Below are 18820 nucleotides of genomic sequence, written 5' to 3' on the forward strand. Positions count from 1 at the left end.
ATGTTGCATTTGGCCACTTTCTAAATGGCATTGTCTAATCGTAGCGTTAGGTTGTGTTTTTCAGAATTTTTGAAACATAAGTGAGAAGTACTAATGATGCACTGAATATCTGAAATGAATGTTCAAGTGTTTTGGCAGGTTCACCTTCATGCCTCACAGATCGATTACACCGCGTGCAGAATACTGCAGCTCACATCAAATCTCTCAGTCACAGGTACGAGTACACATCTCCAGTGTTACAAGAACTTCATTGGCTTCCTATCAAGCACAGGATGAACTTCAAAATCCTTTGCCTTGCTCATCAATGGTTGACCAACACAGCTCATGTCTACCTCTCAATACAACCTTATTGTCCATTTAGATCACTTCGATCTGAAAACCAGGACCTCGCGACGGTTCGCAAATCAAACTCACCCGATTTTGACAACGCTCCTTCTCATATGCTGCCTCAGTGGCATGATCTGCCTCACCACATCCGTTCTTTCTCTGGTTATCTTAGATTCAGAAGTCTCCTGAAAACACAAGCATTCTGTTGACATTTTGACAAGATATTTAGCCTGGAAAGGCGCTATAGAAATCCCCTATTGTTATTATTGTTGAAACTCAGAACGCTATCCTGACAATTGGGACTCGGTGAGATCTTTCCACATGATACACGTGTATAGAGAAGCCAGACTTGAACATAGCACGACTGCTGAATGTGCAGCAAAGTGCGCACGCTCTTGGACTCCTTGAAGCCGGTATTTAACAAAATATTGTTGCTATGCGCCTTAATGTCAACCAGGCCGACATTAGCTGTCTTGTCAGTAGTCACGAGATGATACGGAGCGTTGCCGACCGCCCTTGACAAGGACGACTTCCGGTTACGACAGTTAGGCAAGATCGGCTGATGCGACTAGCGCACCTTCGAGAGATCGCTTCAGAACTACAGCAACAGTGGCAGCGATGCTTGGTAGGCATGGAGGAATGATCCACCCTTCGACAGTCCTCCGACGCCTGAGACAGGACGGGCTGAACTGTCGACGTCCCACCGTGGCCCTGCGCTTCACACCCGTTAACGTCAATTCGCACATGCGTAACAACAACCACTTTTCTTTCATAGGCTTGTCTTTTCTGAAAGGTCACAGTATTGTATGTCATTTGTAGATGGAAAAGAGCATGTTTACACACATGGAGGTGATCTGCTTGTCATACAAGGTGACCTGACTGCACGGCGTGTCTCCTGTGCTGCACCTCACCAACACCATCGCGTCCACTAACATTCCAACATGATATGATTTTGCATCTGTCAGTTATGAGTTTTCTTTGGGGGTTAGTATACAATGAAAATAAAATTAACCTAATTTTCAATAATCCAACCACTCTCAACCTCTGCCCATAATGAACTTCAGTCAAAAGATACATATTTCATATGTACAATGTATTATGTTGTGGAAATGTTTCATAATGGTTTTGGTAGGGCCTGAGAGTAAATAACATTTCAGCTCCAAGATGGATTCCTTTAAATTGTTAATAAAGCACCAGAATGGTCTAGTGCCATGTCTTTAATGTCCCATCGTCACAACCGCTGTCTCCATAGCCCATTCCTGTATATTGCCAACATTAGGACAAAGCATATTTTCAAAATTTATTTAATAACTCAGCGATCCGATCTCATTGATTTTAATGTCGGGGTTGATGAGATGGTGTTATTGATGTGATGATGTAGCACAACGTTGGTGGTCAGGTTGGGGATCAAATTTAAAATGTTTTGCCAATGTTCCTAATGTCCATCCATGCTCCTGATGATGTCAGCTTGGCTCACGACTGGATATTATTGTCTGCTATAGATGACCAAGACGTGCTCCATGGGGAAAGGTCAGGGACATGGTATTACATGGGCTCGTGGCTGTTGTTGCTGCTATCATAGGGCTCCCTGCAGCTCCAATGCCTCTCATTCAAATGACCCTCAGTGGAATGATACCTGGGAGACGTATTGACGCAAATGTCACATGTGCACGGGATTTCGCGCCCTCACGGCATGTACTGTTACAGGTCGGTTGTACGGATTCCTTAATGCCATCGTTCCGACTAATCTGTCCTAGAGTTGTTGCCCTTTGGAGTCGTTCAACGACGTCTCGTGGTTGTTGGTACTTAGTCCACAGTCTGCTGATGACGGACCCTTTGAGCAACTATACTCTCACGTACCCTCTGCAGCAATCAGTGTGCGAAACATTTTCTAAATTCTGCTGGCCAGTCGCGTTAGCTCTACCTGAAAAAGGACTGCAAAAAAGGTAAAATACCTAAAAATGACCCAATGAAAATATTTATCAGCTCTTCGGGCCGGTGACTGTGGAGGTTTACTGGCCGGGCTTGATTTGTTTTTATTTACTAGTCACGGACTAACGAGAAAGTCGCTATTTCACAGCAGCCTGAAGTTAGAGGAGGGATCGTGTTTGTTATTCGTCTTTCGAAAAACGATTAACATGCTAGCAGCGGGTTCGTTATTCAGACGCTCTACATGGAATCTCTATAGTAGTGCTGTCACATACACTGAACCTCATGTAATAACACACTGTGGGTGGGTCTATTCACTCGTGTACCAAATGTGCTTGAGGTGTTTATCGTTCAGAACCTCTGAAAAATGAAACACTGGCCAGCACTGGCTTTGTTATTCCACGTATGCTCATCAAATGTAAGACTGATACACTCTGTCGTATTAATTTGTACAGGATTTGTGTTTCATTATTGGTCTTTCGAATAACGAATAACGTGCTAGTCGTGGGGTCGTTATTCAGACACCCCACATGGAATATCTATAGAAGTGCTGTCATTTATCCCGATATCTTATACCTCATGCACATATGGTACACCTGTGAATGGATCCCGCAATGTGTTATTTCATGAGGTTCAGTGTATATGACAGCTCTACTGTACATAGAGATTCCATGTAGAGATTCCATGTTTAATTAACGAACCCGCTGCTAGCACGTTATTCGTTACACGAACCCTCTGCTGACTTCAAGCTGCTTTCGCACACTACCTGCAATAGCTTATGGGGCGTTAATGGTCTGCTCGTTGTAAACATATACTTACTGTAGCAACCATTAAATACGTTTGATAAAATGTCCTTGAACGTTTGGTTACAAGGAATCAGTTTGCGTCTGTACAAACCAAGTCTGTATAACATTGGTAAATCCAGACTACAGGCCTTTGCGCGAGCTCTCCAAGGTCACATGCTTCCCGACTGTCAGAATGTTTGTTGCCACATAAATCACCTTTTTGTTAGATATTAGTTGCTGTGCTTTTCCGTCCAAACAAAATATCGCCTACTTTTTAGAGCTTTAAGCAAGTGCTGTATCCTAGTAGAAAGCAGGTTAAAGAATCTAAGTCCAAAAACTAAATATCTGGAAAGGTAATTGGTGGAGTCGAGGCAAACACTGTGATTTTCACACCCACTAGAACAAAAGAGTCAGCAACCGTTTTCCATGAACCATCTGCTTTACGTTTACGTGGTTGTAAAAAGCGTCAGTTCTCTGTTCGGAACTTGGCCAGATCCATGCAACCTCTCAACTCTATGGTAGAAAGCTCCCCTGCAGTGTGTGTCGATCCTACCTTTCCGGCTGTTGGCGAGGTGCACACCTGACGGAACAATGATGGAGTCTGCAACCACATCGCTCTCTAGGGAGTGTGCAAAGTTGTCCCTGTTAGTTCTCCGATATCACTGAGTCCATGTGAACAACAGAGGGAGTCTGTCATAAGTACACGCTTTCTTGGAAACGTATCGTCATCTCGCTCTACTCGCAAGCTGGCAAGGTGCTTCGGAATTCACCGCTACGAATACTCTGGGGTAAGAGAAAAAAATAGACTAGAGTTATAAACACATTTTGTGTTGTTCATTTTCCTTCCTCGCTGTCGAACTCTTCAATTTTTTTAGTGTGTACTCACAACAGTTGCAGCAAGTGTCATTGCCATGGATCACTGGGTTTACTACTCAACCATGTGGATTCCACAACAGATTTGGTCCCAACAACCTGAGATTTGGTCCCAACAACCCGATCCTTGTAGGCGTCCACGTGGTGGCCGTTCCTGTGACGTGTTGATAGTATGATCTATGAATTCGTGGATCGCTGCTCACTACATCAGTCACTAGGGTGTTTTCTTCAGACTCTATCACTGACAGGCTACCGCCACACACCTTGCAGCCGGCTCAAAGCTGGCGGCGGTAATAACACATTAAGGCTTTGAATGTCACATAGAACTGAATCACATTAGTGGGGAAAAGTAATGGATGTAATTTTATTCCTGTACCAGGCGGTTGAAACGTAGGCTGTAGAGATATGGATACGTACATATGAGTGTGATAGTGTGTTTCATCCCCACAATCCTTCTGTGAGAGTTACAAAGAATATTACAGTCAACCACCCATGCCAGTTTGCCAACATGTAGGGTAGCAACTCTAACCTTGAAGCCACAGACAGTAGCAGTTGGGTTTCAAGTCTGGCCTAGCCATTGTGAGGAACGTGTTTACGGTACTCTCATTGACCGCACACTGCTGGCATAATGGCACTGAACTAGATACACATCTCAGCTCCAAACGCTTCATTGCCAGCACACGAGGCATGTGTTAACATTCATCCTTTCTTTTTGCATCCACCACTGAGAATATTTTGGATTACTGAAAAATGGTTCAGGGTTCAGTAGAAAACAGAGCTGCATGATATCAAAGAAACACCCAAAGCCGGTGCCTTCCTCGCTTGTTTGCATGTGCACTTGTTTGTGTGTGTATGTATGTGTGTGTTTGTGTGTGTGTGTGTGTGAATGTGAGTGCGTTTTTGTGCGTCTGTTTCTGTGCACGTATACATGTGTGTCAGATCTGTGTAGGTATATCTCTATGTGTATATGGGTATGTTTCTGTGTGCACATGCATGTTTGTGCGTGTATCTGTGTGTGTAGATATATGTGAATATGTGTGCGGATATGTGTATATACATGTACGATATATATGCGTGCTTACGTTCTGTGCTTTTCTCTTCCTAAGCCGACTCGAGCAAAAACAATGGCCCGGTGCTTTCATTTGATTCTACCTGGATGTAGAGAATCGTAAAACTTAAAGTGTTCTATTTGGTATCACTTTCAATCATTGTTGTACATCTGAGGCATAGTCGCTATTTCCATTAGTCTCTGATCCGCACAGAGGTATAAACACACAAGGCATCAATCCGTAGTGTGCAATCATCATTTCGAATAGAAGAAGACACTTTTGTCAATGGCCAGACATTCCAAACGTCTGACACACATGGCTGTAGCTACACATTTCCGCATCATGTTCCATAGGTCACATGACTAAAGACCTAATATCTAATAATTCCAGTCCTTATTCCAAACACGAAGGAACACTAGGGAATTCACTATTCTATGAAGTGCAATGTCCTGTTTCATCAATATCTAAGACATTGAAACTAAATGGCGACCCATGACTTCGGAGACATGCCCGTTCTCTCCATTGTTTGGCGCTTTACAAGTGTATATGGTAATGACAATATTTTTCAGTAAATGAATGGATCGTTAAACAGGCATTACACCTATATGAATAAATCTCCAACACAGAAGTAATATATAATATACCATGCATTTATCAACATTGGAAACACACTCTAAAGTCATAGTATGGTCATGGTACTAGTATGATGGTACAATACATGACATTGAACGAAATTAGCTACAGAAATGTTCTGTCGGGGTAAAATAGTTGACAGTAGTTTGATTAATTATTCAGAAAAGGAGCAATTTCCATATAAAACTGATTGTAGATCAAAACCATTTTCACAGAAGAAACATCTTCATCAAAACTTTGGACATAAAACGATAGTGAATAGTACCCTCATAGTGACAACCACAATTACAAGTGGGGATGGTTTGAGGTCTCATCTTGCAGTGATTACTTTGGTGGCGTCTTGTCCCGGTTGTTTCAACAATATTATGCACACTGCAAGGTAAATTTCGATCTAAATGTTTCTTAAACGAGATAACAGAATCACTATTTCTTAAACTGTCATGCAACATATTCCACTTACGCACACATGATGGAGGAACTGATTTTAGACATGCGCGACAAAGTGGACTTGAAATGTTGGATGACGTAGATTGGTATGTGGGTGCACAGGATACATTTAATGGAAGTACTGCGTTGTTAACTATAACATTTTGTTAAAAACACATCATGTGAAGTTTGCGTCGATCGCTTAATAATGAAAAAACAGGTTCAAGATAAAGTTTGGAGTGACGTACTCCTCTAACAGATCCACGTGTGGTTCTTAATCTGTCTCCTTGACACTTTTCTGAAAACTCTTGTGTCTTTGAACAGTTATTCCAAATATAATCACAATTATCAAATATTGGTAAAGTAAACGCGCTATACAATGGTTGTACGCTTTCCTTCTCTGAAAGCGTCGCAAACAATTGATCATAGGTCTAACCTGTCATCTATATGATTTTTTATTCCACTGATCATTATTTTGCAGTCTATCTAACATGTTTATGGGATTTGACAGTTGTATCATTCATAACAAGGTCTGGCATTAATGGTACAGCTATATTTTTGTAACAAAACCCCTATAGGTTCTGTTTTACTCGAGACAAAATGTAGCTTCCACTTCCGCTGACCATCGCCCTAGCTATGTATGATGAACAGGCCGTACATGGGTAAGCTGGCGGTATGTAGAATCACCAGTCGTGACACAGGATTGTAATGTAGTGACAGTTTCATTGTCTTGTATGAAAATTGATTCATGCTTAAAACACACTTCTCAAATACTTTTGACAATGATAGTCAGTGAAACAGATACAACGGACGACAATTTGCATGTGCCTGGTAGTTGTGAAGTTGAAAGAAAATATCAAAAATGTTAAAAAGAGGAACTGACAGTTGTTCAGCTGAACATTTAAGGCCATGTTGCTTCTGTGACATCAAACAACAGTAAAATATCTCTTTCAGTAAAGTAAAATATCTCTTTCAGTAAAATATCTCCCATATCTGCACATGCAGTCACATCTTTCTCATTATTTGAATGACATGAAACACTCAGTGAGAGGTTACATCTTAATCGACAGCATTGTAGTAATGTACGTACAGTTCATTATTGGAAAAATAGACTTAATTGTATTGTGTTGAAATATGATGGAATGGTAAAATAGATGCACGTTCACCCATAGAACTACTTAACCGTAACCATAAAGTGAAGTCAGTCATAGGACAACACGCCATACAACAGCACGCGACCGGATAAATGTCTTACAACCTCTGTCAAACGATGCAAAGGCATGAACACTATTTAAGAAGATATGCAACACATATTTAGCTTATTTCTCTTCACTAAGAAATATCCTTAAATATATTTTGAGACCCCGGATACTTATTCCAGGAAATATCACTACTGATTAGTTTAATCTCTGAAAATGAAGAAGGCTTCTTGACTTCTTTTACTACACACTTAATTTTAGAACTATTTTCCTGAAATGTCAAAGTACATGACTGATACAATTATTCATAAAGTGGTGCCAAAAAGCTCTCGTTGCTTCCCTTGATACGTGTTTTTCAAACCTGCGTTACTTATCTAGTATTTATTGAAAGAGTTTCTGAATTGGAACAAGTATTGTCTGGAAACAATTGAAGCGACGGGAGTTTACTTTATCACATAGGTAGGGCAGTCCTGATGCGTGATTGGTGACGGAAGTTTACTTTATCACATTGATTTGTGACGGAGTTTACTTTATCACACAGGCCGAGCTGTCCTGATGCGTGATTGGTGACGGGAGTTTACTTTATCACATAGGTCGAGCTGTCCTGATGTGTGATAACTGACGGGAGTTCACTTTATCACATAGGTAGGGCTGTCCTGGTGCGTGATTTGTGACGGGAGTTTTCGTTACCATTTTTGTTGGAGGACGGGGCTGCTGGTTCTGTGATGAATAATAATGTAGTATAATGGAGTTGAGAATTGCTCGCTCGTTCATGACATGCTAAATCTTAGACATATTTCATGTTGCAGGTACCATGAATATCGAAGAGGAATACCAGTTCCGAAGAACTATCGGGAGATGGCGCTTCACTGCGGTCGTATTTATCCTGATTTCAGCCGTACTTTCAATATTCCTGGTTGCCATGGCGATTTTCACCCATGGGATCCCAAGGACCGTCCCAATGGATATGTGTGGTGACGCCGACGACTTTGATGTTACAGAAGCAGACGAACCGGGTGTCTTTGATGACCTCACAAGTAAAGAACTCTCGTCTGTCCAGAAGTACATATATTCTGTACCGGAACTCAACCTTTCTCAACCCTCTGGAACCAGACAGGCCAGAAGCGTAGTACACTCAGTCGAATTGCACGTTCCGAACAAGGGAGACGTATTACAGTATTTAGACGGGAACGCGGCGAAACCCGAAAGAGAGGCATTAGTGCTAGTATTCAGGGGAGATAAATCACCCCCAGTTGTCGAGGAATACATCGTCGGAGCACTTCCTATTCCATCTTACGTAGAATTACGTGATTCCCCGAACAGACCAAATCCGATTCCCTTCAGCAAGAGACCTATGGATGGAAATGAATACATGGACATATTTGAGTACGTATTTCTAAAACTCGGACCTAAGCTTAAGAAGATTGTAGAAGAGAGTTACGAAGCAGAGATTCCATCTCCTAGATGTTTGGAAAAGTGTCTCAGTTTTTACCCTGTCCCTATTGGGTCGGGGGCTGTAGGCGCCGACGAAAGGAAGACCTGGGTCATCCTTACGCACTCAGCAGAATACAAATCACTCCATCCTTTAGGACTTTCATTTCTTATCAACCTTTCGAATCCACCGGAATACATTGTTGAGCTTGTTGATTACGCTGGCCAGAGATTCCTGTCTATTGACGAGTTCATTTCAAAGTACAATTCAGGGGAGATAATTAAACACAAAAAGCCTTTCCCTAAAATTACACGCGACTTATTTTCGACTCTCCATAGACGAGGTGAACCAGTTCCTGAGCTGCCGAAGAGGCCGCCCAAATTCTACGAACCCGACGGCAAAAGGTACAGAATCGTCCGTCGCCACGTGGAGTATATGCAGTGGAAGTTTGACTTCAGGATGTCTGCTAGGTCAGGACCTCAGGTGTACGATGTTCGCTTCCAGGACGAACGGATTGCATACGAGATCAGTCTCCAGGAGATCAGTGTGTTTTATTCCGGGAACGGGGGCTACAGGTTTTCCGACTTCATTGACAGTGCGAATGGTCTGGGTCACAATTCCCATGCTCTTGTCCCTGGGGTCGACTGTCCTGACACCAGTACTTTCGTGGATGGATTCTTCATGATGGGTTCAATGGAGTCACAGAAACGGCTTCCGAGGATGTTTTGCGTGTTTGAAGAAAATACAGGTTTCCCTCTCCATCGTCATCAGTCGTACTACGCCTACGAGGGCCAGTTTTACCACGGCTTGGTGGACTCCGCTCTCGTCCTGCGGGCTGTCATGGTCATTTCTAACTATGATTACATAGTGGACTTTGTGTTTCATCAAAATGGCGCCGTACACATCCGAGCAGCAGCTACTGGTTATATTTTCTCTTCATTCTACACGTCTAAGGAGAAATACGGCTTCAGGCTGGAGGACTATATCTCTGGTAATATTCACCATCATATGGTTAACTTCAAGATTGACCTTGACATTCATGGACCCAAAAACAGATACGAAACTCTGGACATTCACGCGGTGGAGGTTCCCAACGACGTGTCTGCCACAAATGCCACCTTCTGGCAGACCATGGTTGAAAGGAACTTGAAGGAATCGGAAATGGAAGCAGCATTTAAATATGACTTTCAGTCGCCAAAGTACCACGTGATTCACAATGGTGGTGTGAAAACCCGACATGGAGAAATAAGTGGATACAGGTAACTAAACGGAGGTGTGAACATCTGACACGGGGAAACAAGCGGATACTGGTAACTAACCTGGCGTGTGAAGGCTCACATCCAGAGTAAACTGAACTTGAACAAACGTTCAAACACTGCTGAGGTAACGGCATACTGTCATTACTGTCAGATGTCAGTTCTCGACACTGCCAAACAAATACCCGAGTCAGATCAGAACGACCTTTCATCCGAGTGATGCGGAACTGACGCTTGGGAAGAGCTTTCTACGGGTTATGATTCCGAGCGAAAGTTATAGATAGATTCAATCCAAACCCTCGTTTATCTGCAACATATGTCATATTTGGGATTTCACTTTCTTAGTAAAGTACAAATTCTAGTACTTTTTTCGGTTGAGTCCCATCCGTGATTCGAACCCGCACCCTCAGAGTCAGGCACCTAATCGCCAGCACACAAAGTCAGCCGCCTAGCCCGCTCAGCCACCGCGACTTCCACAAAAATGAAAGTCGGACAACTGGTACTCTAGACTGCGTACTTTGTGTACCCCTCTGATGAGTGTAAATTGGCACGGCTCCCACGGCCGAAAGCTATGATTACACGATGCCATTTAGAAAGTGGTCAAATGCAACATATGTCATATTTGGGATTTCACTTTCTTAGTAAAGTACAAATTCTAGTACTTTTTTCGGTTGAGTCCCATCCGGGATTCGAACCCGCACCCTCAGAGTCAGGCTCCTAATCGCCAGCACACAAAGTCAGCCGCCTAGCCCGCTCAGCCACCGCGACTTCCACTAAAATGAAAGTCGGACAACTGGTACTCTAGACTGCGTACTTTGTGTACCCCTCTGATGAGTGTAAATTGGCACGGCTCCCACGGCCGAAAGCTATGATTACACGATGCCGTTTAGAAAGTGGTCAAATGCAACATATGTCATATTTGGGATTTCACTTTCTTAGTATAGTACAAATTCTAGTACTTTTTTCGGTTGAGTCCCATCCGGGATTCGAACCCGCACCCTCAGAGTCAGGCACCTAATCGCCAGCTGCAGCACACAAAGTCAGCCGCCTAGCCCGCTCAGCCGCCGCGACTTCCACAAAAATGAAAGTCGGACAACTGGTAGTCTAGACTGCGTACTTTGTGTACCCCTCTGATTAGTGTAAATTGGCACGGCTCCCACGGCCGAAAGCTATGATCACACGATGCCATTTAGAAAGTGGTCAAATGCAACATATGTCATATTTGGGATTTCACTTTCTTAGTAAAGTACAAATTCTAGTACTTTTTTCGGTTGAGTCCCATCCAGGATTCGAACCCGCACCCTCAGAGTCAGGCACCTAATCGCCAGCACACAAAGTCAGCCGCCTAGCCCGCTCAGCCACCGCGACTTCCACAAAAATGAAAGTCGGACAACTGGTAGTCTAGACTAAGAAAGTGAAATCCCAAATATGACATATGTTGCATTTGACCACTTTCTAAATGACATCGTGTAATCATACCTCGTTTATCTCTCACTGTAATATGCATATGAACATTTGGACAGGAAGAAATATTCTGACATCGATTGATTTTGCGTTTGTAATGTTTTCGAAATAACTGAATGACAAATGTCGATCTTCCTAGTTATTTTCTTTGATGTGTCAACTTTGGCAAGATTCCGTTGTCTATGCGAACTAAATACATCATGATGATATTAACACTCTCAATTTTAACCATCAGCAAAATGTATGTGCACTTTCTTTTCCCTGGCACTTCAGACTTCAAAACTAGCTGATACAAAGTAAGATGAATGTGTTTATTGGACACCTTAAGGATATCTTGGATGGGGTACTCTGACGTTATCATATGGTGTTAGCGCAGATTCACATGGTCTTCCGCGGATGTCAAATAACAGTTCCTGAGACAAGGATGCTCTCCCATTTCTGTATTGGTTTACTTTCAGGCTTCACCTTCAAGGTATGTCCTATCAACCTCTTCCCGAAAACCTTGGAAACGAAGCCTCAGCGTCGTGGTCGAGGTATCAGTTAGCAGCTACCAAGTTCAAGGACTGGGAGAGAGAGAGCAGCTCGTGCTATGGCATGTTCGACTCCATGGATCCAGTTGTTAACTTCACCAGTTTCCTGGCCGACAATGAAAGCATAGTTGATGAGGTAAGGAAATGTTTCATCCGAGAGATTATGGGATTGAAAGCCGCTTTGCTAAGTATGCATGCTTGTATCGTGTGAGTCACGAACACTTCCTGCTGTTGACGCCCCAAACAGAACAGAAATAACTGAAAACTTTTGTTCTGTCATTTCAGGATTTGGTACTGTGGGCATCTGTTGGGATCCACCATATCCCCCACACAGAGGATTTGCCAATTACGCCCACAGTCGGCGGTCATCTTGGAATATACTTGCTTCCCTTCAGCTACTTTCAGGAGTGTCCATCTATGGCGTCACGTGACTCCGTCAGGTTAGAACTTAAAGAGAGATTCACCATTTCATCAGGGGTCAGAGTTGACGGATATAACAACGCGTCCACGTGCTTACCGAAATCAACGGATCTTCACAAAGAATTCGGGGACAATGCTGAGGAAATGTTCAGCTGATGAATGTGCCCGGAATAGCCTTCATTACAAAATTACTATTAAAGTTAACTGACAGGACATTTAGACTGTAGTCTTTAGACTACAGCACCACAAATGTAAGGACACGTCCCAATACTATTTTACGCAATTGCTGGTGATTTTGTTCAAAAGCACGTACGTGAAACAATGCCCTATGACAAGATCGTCAAGTTCAGCGAGTGCGAATAAGCTCCGCTCTCTGATGTTTCATCTCTACCAACCCAACGATGTTGCGAGTTTCCAGTCGTAGTTCACCGGCGAATGCGCAAATTTTCGCAAGCACCAGTTTTGAATACTTTTTCTTTTTTGACTAATATACTCATATTTCTTTGTATGAAGAGGTGCTGAGGTGTTATATTTCGTGTATTTATATATTTTGTATTTTTAAAATTAGTACGAATGAATTACACTGGTCACATTTTGCCATATTCTATTACTTGCAGTTTTGGTCACTCTAAACTCTAACACGTGGTAGATATATTGCTAGCCCTAACATCTAACTCACTCACTCAGTGAAATGTTTGTTACAATCAAACCTTCAAACCAACTGACAATAATTTAAAAGGTAAAGTTCAAACAACAATGCGGTTTACATCGGGATGCAGTGTGGGTAGGGTTGTCCCTGTCAACCACGTATAACCTTGGATATATGTTACAGGCAGATTGTGAAATCAGTCAGTTCGTGATGTGACCAAAACGTTCAGTAATTTCGGTAGTTTAAACTGATAGCGACAATAAGTGATGTTGAAATTGTGATCCACTTCTGTATATCAAGTAATTAAGTGAAATGTCTGAAGTATATTGATTGTTGTTAATGGCTCACCCTCTTGGTGATTTCATGAGATGACTGATTTCACAATCTGACTGTAACATATACTGGGTGTGCGTAACCCCCATCATGGTAGCCCGGGAGACAGAGCAACGTACGGCAGCTGCCAGCATGTCTTTGAAGACACACTTTACCTGCTGTGGCCCCGACCAGGCAGACAAGATGCACGCTCAGCAGCGGTAAAGTTACTGACTGCAGAAAATAGGACAGCAGTGTTTTTGTCTATTAGAGTGTGCAGTCACTTTCACACATGTATATACTCGTGACGGAAGTAGTGCATCATAGATCATACATGTTACTACCCCATACAGGAGCACAGTTAAATGGCGATGACCCACCCAATGCAAGTACGTTTACGTAGAATTTAACATCAACACCAATTCGATTGTGCTTACGATGTTATTCTTCGATTTTGACACTAAAGCCTGTAGACCACATTTCTGTCAATATTATTGATGAATCCATCATCTTTGCGTCTACACACGTATGGGCTATTCTCGAGCTGGAATCTGACAGGAGCCAAATGTCAATGCGTTCAATGTTGCACAACAGTTACCAACAACCCAAAATGGTGACAATGGACCCCATTCGACAGTAGTACTGGGTCTGTTGATCAGAAACAGACACAACTGGAACAGCTAACCAGATTGCTTCCACCTTCTCTAGGCTGCTGGACGTATTGGACGCCAATAAGATAACTAATGGTATCATGTGTTATGGCGCCCTTTACAACATCCATATTGTCAACAGGCGTCAACGCTGTACACAACGTCGGAATGATTGTAATTGTCACTGGTCACTCGTCCTGCCTTCAGTTGAACCCTGATATATTTCTCATTTCCTCGATAGACTTGTTCGTGTCTTTGTACACCGAGACTAGACTCCAAGACATGTCTTTTTTCATTCCCAAGCTGAGACTCAACAGTTAACTGAGAACCAGTAGGTTTAAGAACTAGGTGTGAAATCAACAGACAACAAATCAGTTGTGATGCAGTTAACAGTTGCATTAAAAAATGAACTAAGTATATATAGGTTATCACGCGAGTGTGTGTTGGGATAGTTAATATCCTGCATTTGCGATGAACATTCTATTTAGCGAGCCTTGGCGCAATGTTGTCCGCTTTTTAGATTCTTTTTGTATTGAATGCACTCAAACGTTGGAATTTTCAGAACAAACCGAACATGATCACCAACCCTTGACGCCATCTTTGTCTACACCCTGAAAGTAGTCCCTAAAATGTGTATATGACCTTCCTAATTTGAATTGATATCTGTATATCTGATACTCCAGCAGATACCGAAAATATCCGTTGGCTATATCCTGCCACGAACACTGCCACGAACACTATCCATTCTATGATAAATCAATATAGCAGTCCAAAATAAAGTGGCCGTACAACTTTAAAGGAAATACAGGAGGAGTGATTATGGCAATAAATCTTCAAAGAAAGGTGGTAACTTGCACCTGTACCATGAGGTGTCATGTGCCTGTGAGTTTGAAAGCTTAAACAGAGACGTGTGTACATAAATGCACAAAGGCGCCAGATACGCCAAATGTATGGAATCTGTGTCACTTTCATGATTTTGAACGAACCCTAAGAACAGTGAGGTGCTCTCCCCTACATTCACCCACCCCCACCTTCCCCACACCACTCAACCACATAGTCAAGGCCGTTATGTACCTGCGAGCAAGAGAGAGTGCATATCATGACCAGAATATCAGTAGCTGATTTCCATGCTACCGACCTTGACCGTGGCAGTTCTGAGCGTGACCACGGAATTAGCGCAGCAAATAAAAACACTTGTGAACAAAAGTACAATCTGACTGGGCTACTGGCTCTGTGTGCATCCTTATACAGAGGCTGACGAGACAGAAAGTTCCTCTTTCTGTACTGGGACCTCTGCTGATGACAGTCTTGTTCCCTGTGGTAAACTGAGGCAAACGATATCATTATACTGGTCTTAAATTTACTGCATTTCCTTAAACTGAAATATACTGCTTCTCCGTCCACTGCTCCACAATATACTGCAGCTCGTTATACATCTCCGTATACTACATCTGTTACTGCTATTGAATAGACTACATCTCTTTAGACTGCTACTGAGTATATTACATCTCTTTAGACTGCTATTGAATATATACTATGCAGCATACATCTCCTTATATTCCTACCGAATTTACTACATCTCATACTTTAAAATGATTGGTGGTTATGAGTTTATCTTAAACACCCCGCGTGCCCATGTGACGTTTCAAGTAGGCACGGTGATATCTCCTCTAGTTTGCATAAAAGGAAGACCATACAACAACAACTGACAACTTAGACTAACAACTAGTCTCTGAAATGAACATATTTTCCTGAAAAAAATAATGTAATGAAATAAAGCCCTTAGACTTTACTTGCCACATTTTCTAGACTTGCATGGGTTTTCTTGGATAAATTTGCTTCAGGGTCTGCACGACAGACTACTTACAACTTTCAAATCAAAGCTAAAGACGTATCTTTTCTCCTCTGTATATAACTGTCTCCCCTTACCCCTGCCCTTTGAGCATGCGCTAGTGTGTGGATTATAGCGCATAGCAAATGGTCGTAACGTATACGTGTCTGGAGTATCAGATCGTGTACAATGTTGCATCTAAACAGCGACATATTCTAGACCACCAATACACGTGAAGATCTGATGTGGCTGCAGCTTCAGTTATCACCTCTGTAAACATATACTGGCCAACATGATAGTCCTCAGCATAACTAAATGTAGGGATTATCTCGAATTTCTGAAAGATGTGAGATGTCAGAATAGGACTGAAATGACATAACAGGTTTCTCGGCCAGGAAGTTGTCACTGAGCAGTTAAGTTGTCCCTCAAGAAGCCAGCGTTCGTGTAGTGGTGTGGTAACGCTTTACATATACCGCAACTAGGTGTTTGCACGTATTCATGTGACCACCATCTGGTCATATGCCAACGGATTCGTGGATTCCTTTAAGTGCACAGGGTTGTGTACTGTACACTAGGAGTTGTGACAACACGGAACGAGTCTGCAAGGTTTTCACAAGGAGTCCCGGTCACAGGTGGGCTCGATCCCGACATCTCGACCTCGCTGGATCACTAGCCTGGCGCCTCAGCCAGCTCGCCCACCGCGCCTCCCGCGTAATACAGTCTAGAATCGGATGTCATCCTCGGACATCCCAAGTAATGTGTCGATGGTGTTGTTCTATACATGGGCGATGACGCCTCGAGGTCTCGTGCTTCCATTCATTTCGCACATCTGACAAACTTATCTAAAATTTGTCGTGTGCCTCGGCTTGATGTCACATATTCCAGTGCGATTAAACTTGTCATAACAAGTGACGATTCTTCCGTCTTAAGTCGCTATATAGGTAGTTGGTAAGTCTTAAGCAATCTACAATACGTGTAGACACTAAGTTTAAAACAGATGGAGCATTTACTCAAACTGGCATAACAGTTTAATTCGAATCGACTTCGAATGAGGACGGCATTATATATATCCAGTGCTTTCTGTTCATTATGTTTATCTTTGAATGTCCACCTCGATGTAACTAAATCCTGCTTGCATTCATACGAAATGCAACCATACACACCTCATCACTGACCACAACCAAGTGGTTCTGCTGCATGGATCTCCTCGTTACCATGTCGACACTCCTCATACACGACCGGCCGCCATGTTGCTGAAGTAGCACTTAAAGCAACGTAAAACCAAACTCAGTTTAGTCAGTCATGCGCGACAACGGCGTCAGTAACGTGTAGAAAATAGGGACTTTCCTCCGACAAATACAGACGGTGCTGGTGGGGTTTGCGATGGGACCTAATTGCATCATGCATCATACCTTGCCATCATGTATATTCTGAAAATGTTCGCCTTGTTGTGTCAAGAAAAGCACATTTTAATACTGTCGTCTTTAACATCAGTCAGAAGTATGCTGTGTTCTGAATGCATCTTCGCAGCACATGAACATGCGACCCACAGCTTTTGGGATATCGTGTGAAGCACGTGATTACGTGAACATTTCCGTACGCCAGAGTATCATCACCTGTTACATTGGGAAACCAGCCCTTGGATAGAAGGTGATGAGTAATTACTGGTTCTCAGTATACAACTAGAGTTACAAAGGAACGCTGAAGGTAATGAATCTTGTGACACTGACCAGTCTGCAGTATGACTGCAGTACAGAGCCCCCGTTTCAAAAGGCTATCGTAGCGCTATGACTGTCGTACCTCCTATACTGGGCCTAGATGTTCAAAGCACTAGCGCTAGGATAGCCGTACGTTAATGTTAATGTATGGCACCTACGACTATCTTAGCATAGACTTACGACAGCGATACGAATAACACAGGAGAAGAGATAAGTCTTTGTTTACAAACAGTAATGCTTCCGCTGCATGCACGCGTCTGACTGGTATGTTCGTTCCTCTATAACACGCATTCAAACTGCATGTGCGGGTATTTGATTTCCATACCAGCTGAAGCGGGGTTTGTTCTGTGACTACATCGTCGTATGTAAGTATGAGGGGCGCTAATATGAGGCTGAGGTTCAAGAAGTCTGACGCAATGCATTAGTATTCACTTAACCAGCTGAACAACCTGTGGCTGAGGATTATTGTTGTTTATAGGCATGAAAAAAAGCAACAACTGTGAATTAATTCAACGATACATCATCAAAAGAGCAATACGAGATCCTATCTTAGTCCTTCATGAACACTGATAGTTTGTGAAGGTCTAACAACTTGCAGTTTGAGATACAGCATGTTGCATTTCCTGGAGTACTTATCACTTTCCGAACATCAGTATATGTAAGCTGTTGGGATACCTTCGTGTCAACATTCCACTGTATGTTGAGGGACGCTGGAACCTACCTAGTAAATCTACCACTTGATGCTGTAATGCAAATATGCATAATATATTCCAACGTACGAAGTACACCAGGAATCCTGATTATGAACAGTACTGCAAAGTCAAAGAGTATCAAAGTTTGTTACCCGTGAAGCAAGCCTCTTCCTGGAGTTAGTTACCCGTCACAGTCAACGGTGGGACAATGCATGTGACATCCAGAATGTGGAACCATACATATACATTTATGATGCATCTAATTAATTTCATATACAGTAATACGATCCGTGAATACATACACATGATATAGATGGAACTATTACCGTGTAGGGCTCTGCTTTTATCGAAACGCTTTGTGTCTGCTAGTTACCACTGTTTTTCAATAAGATAAATATCTCTGTTTGTCTTTAACACGATGCAGTTTGTGTACAGGAAACTCGGCTTGGGAAACGTGGAGACGTAGGCAACATAACGCTTTGGCATTGAATGTCGAATCTGGTGTCAGCGGCAGACGATAAACCCTCATCGGGTGTAAGCTTGTATATCTAACTGTCAGAGGGATATATCGTGTAAACAAGGAGTGTATTCATTCCGTGCTGTCTTATCTTATATTTATTACCCCCTTCTGAACAACGTCTTGTA

At 42.6% G+C, this 18820-nt stretch overlaps 1 protein-coding gene across 2 annotated transcripts; it reads left to right on the forward strand.

The window, feature by feature from the left end:
• Window positions 1–3610: 3610 nt before the first annotated feature.
• Window positions 3611–12835, forward strand: LOC137277180 (putative amine oxidase [copper-containing]). Of its 2 annotated transcripts, XM_067808857.1 has the most exons (5): window positions 3611–3829; window positions 8031–9912; window positions 11832–12039; window positions 12189–12522; window positions 12674–12719. In XM_067808857.1, the coding sequence occupies exons 2-4, from the start codon at window positions 8036–8038 to the stop codon at window positions 12477–12479; spliced, it is 2376 nt and encodes a 791-aa protein (XP_067664958.1). In that variant the 5' UTR covers window positions 3611–3829; window positions 8031–8035; the 3' UTR covers window positions 12480–12522; window positions 12674–12719. The 2 variants fall into 2 exon arrangements, with proteins under 2 accessions (XP_067664958.1, XP_067664957.1); XM_067808856.1 differs by having other exon boundaries at window positions 12189–12835.
• Window positions 12836–18820: the final 5985 nt, after the last annotated feature.

Source organism: Haliotis asinina, chromosome 3 (genome assembly GCF_037392515.1).
Source record: "Haliotis asinina isolate JCU_RB_2024 chromosome 3, JCU_Hal_asi_v2, whole genome shotgun sequence".
Taxonomy (NCBI): Eukaryota; Metazoa; Mollusca; class Gastropoda; order Lepetellida; family Haliotidae; genus Haliotis; species Haliotis asinina.

Bases quoted from the DNA above. Each gene is read 5' to 3' on its own strand.
- LOC137277180 (XM_067808856.1), top strand. From the start codon at position 8,036: ATGAATATCGAAGAGGAATACCAGTTCCGAAGAACTATCGGGAGATGG. The intron at 9,913-11,831 runs GTAACTAAACGG...GTTTACTTTCAG, and splicing joins GGAGAAATAAGTGGATACAG to GCTTCACCTTCAAGGTATGT. The intron at 12,040-12,188 runs GTAAGGAAATGT...CTGTCATTTCAG, and splicing joins ATGAAAGCATAGTTGATGAG to GATTTGGTACTGTGGGCATC.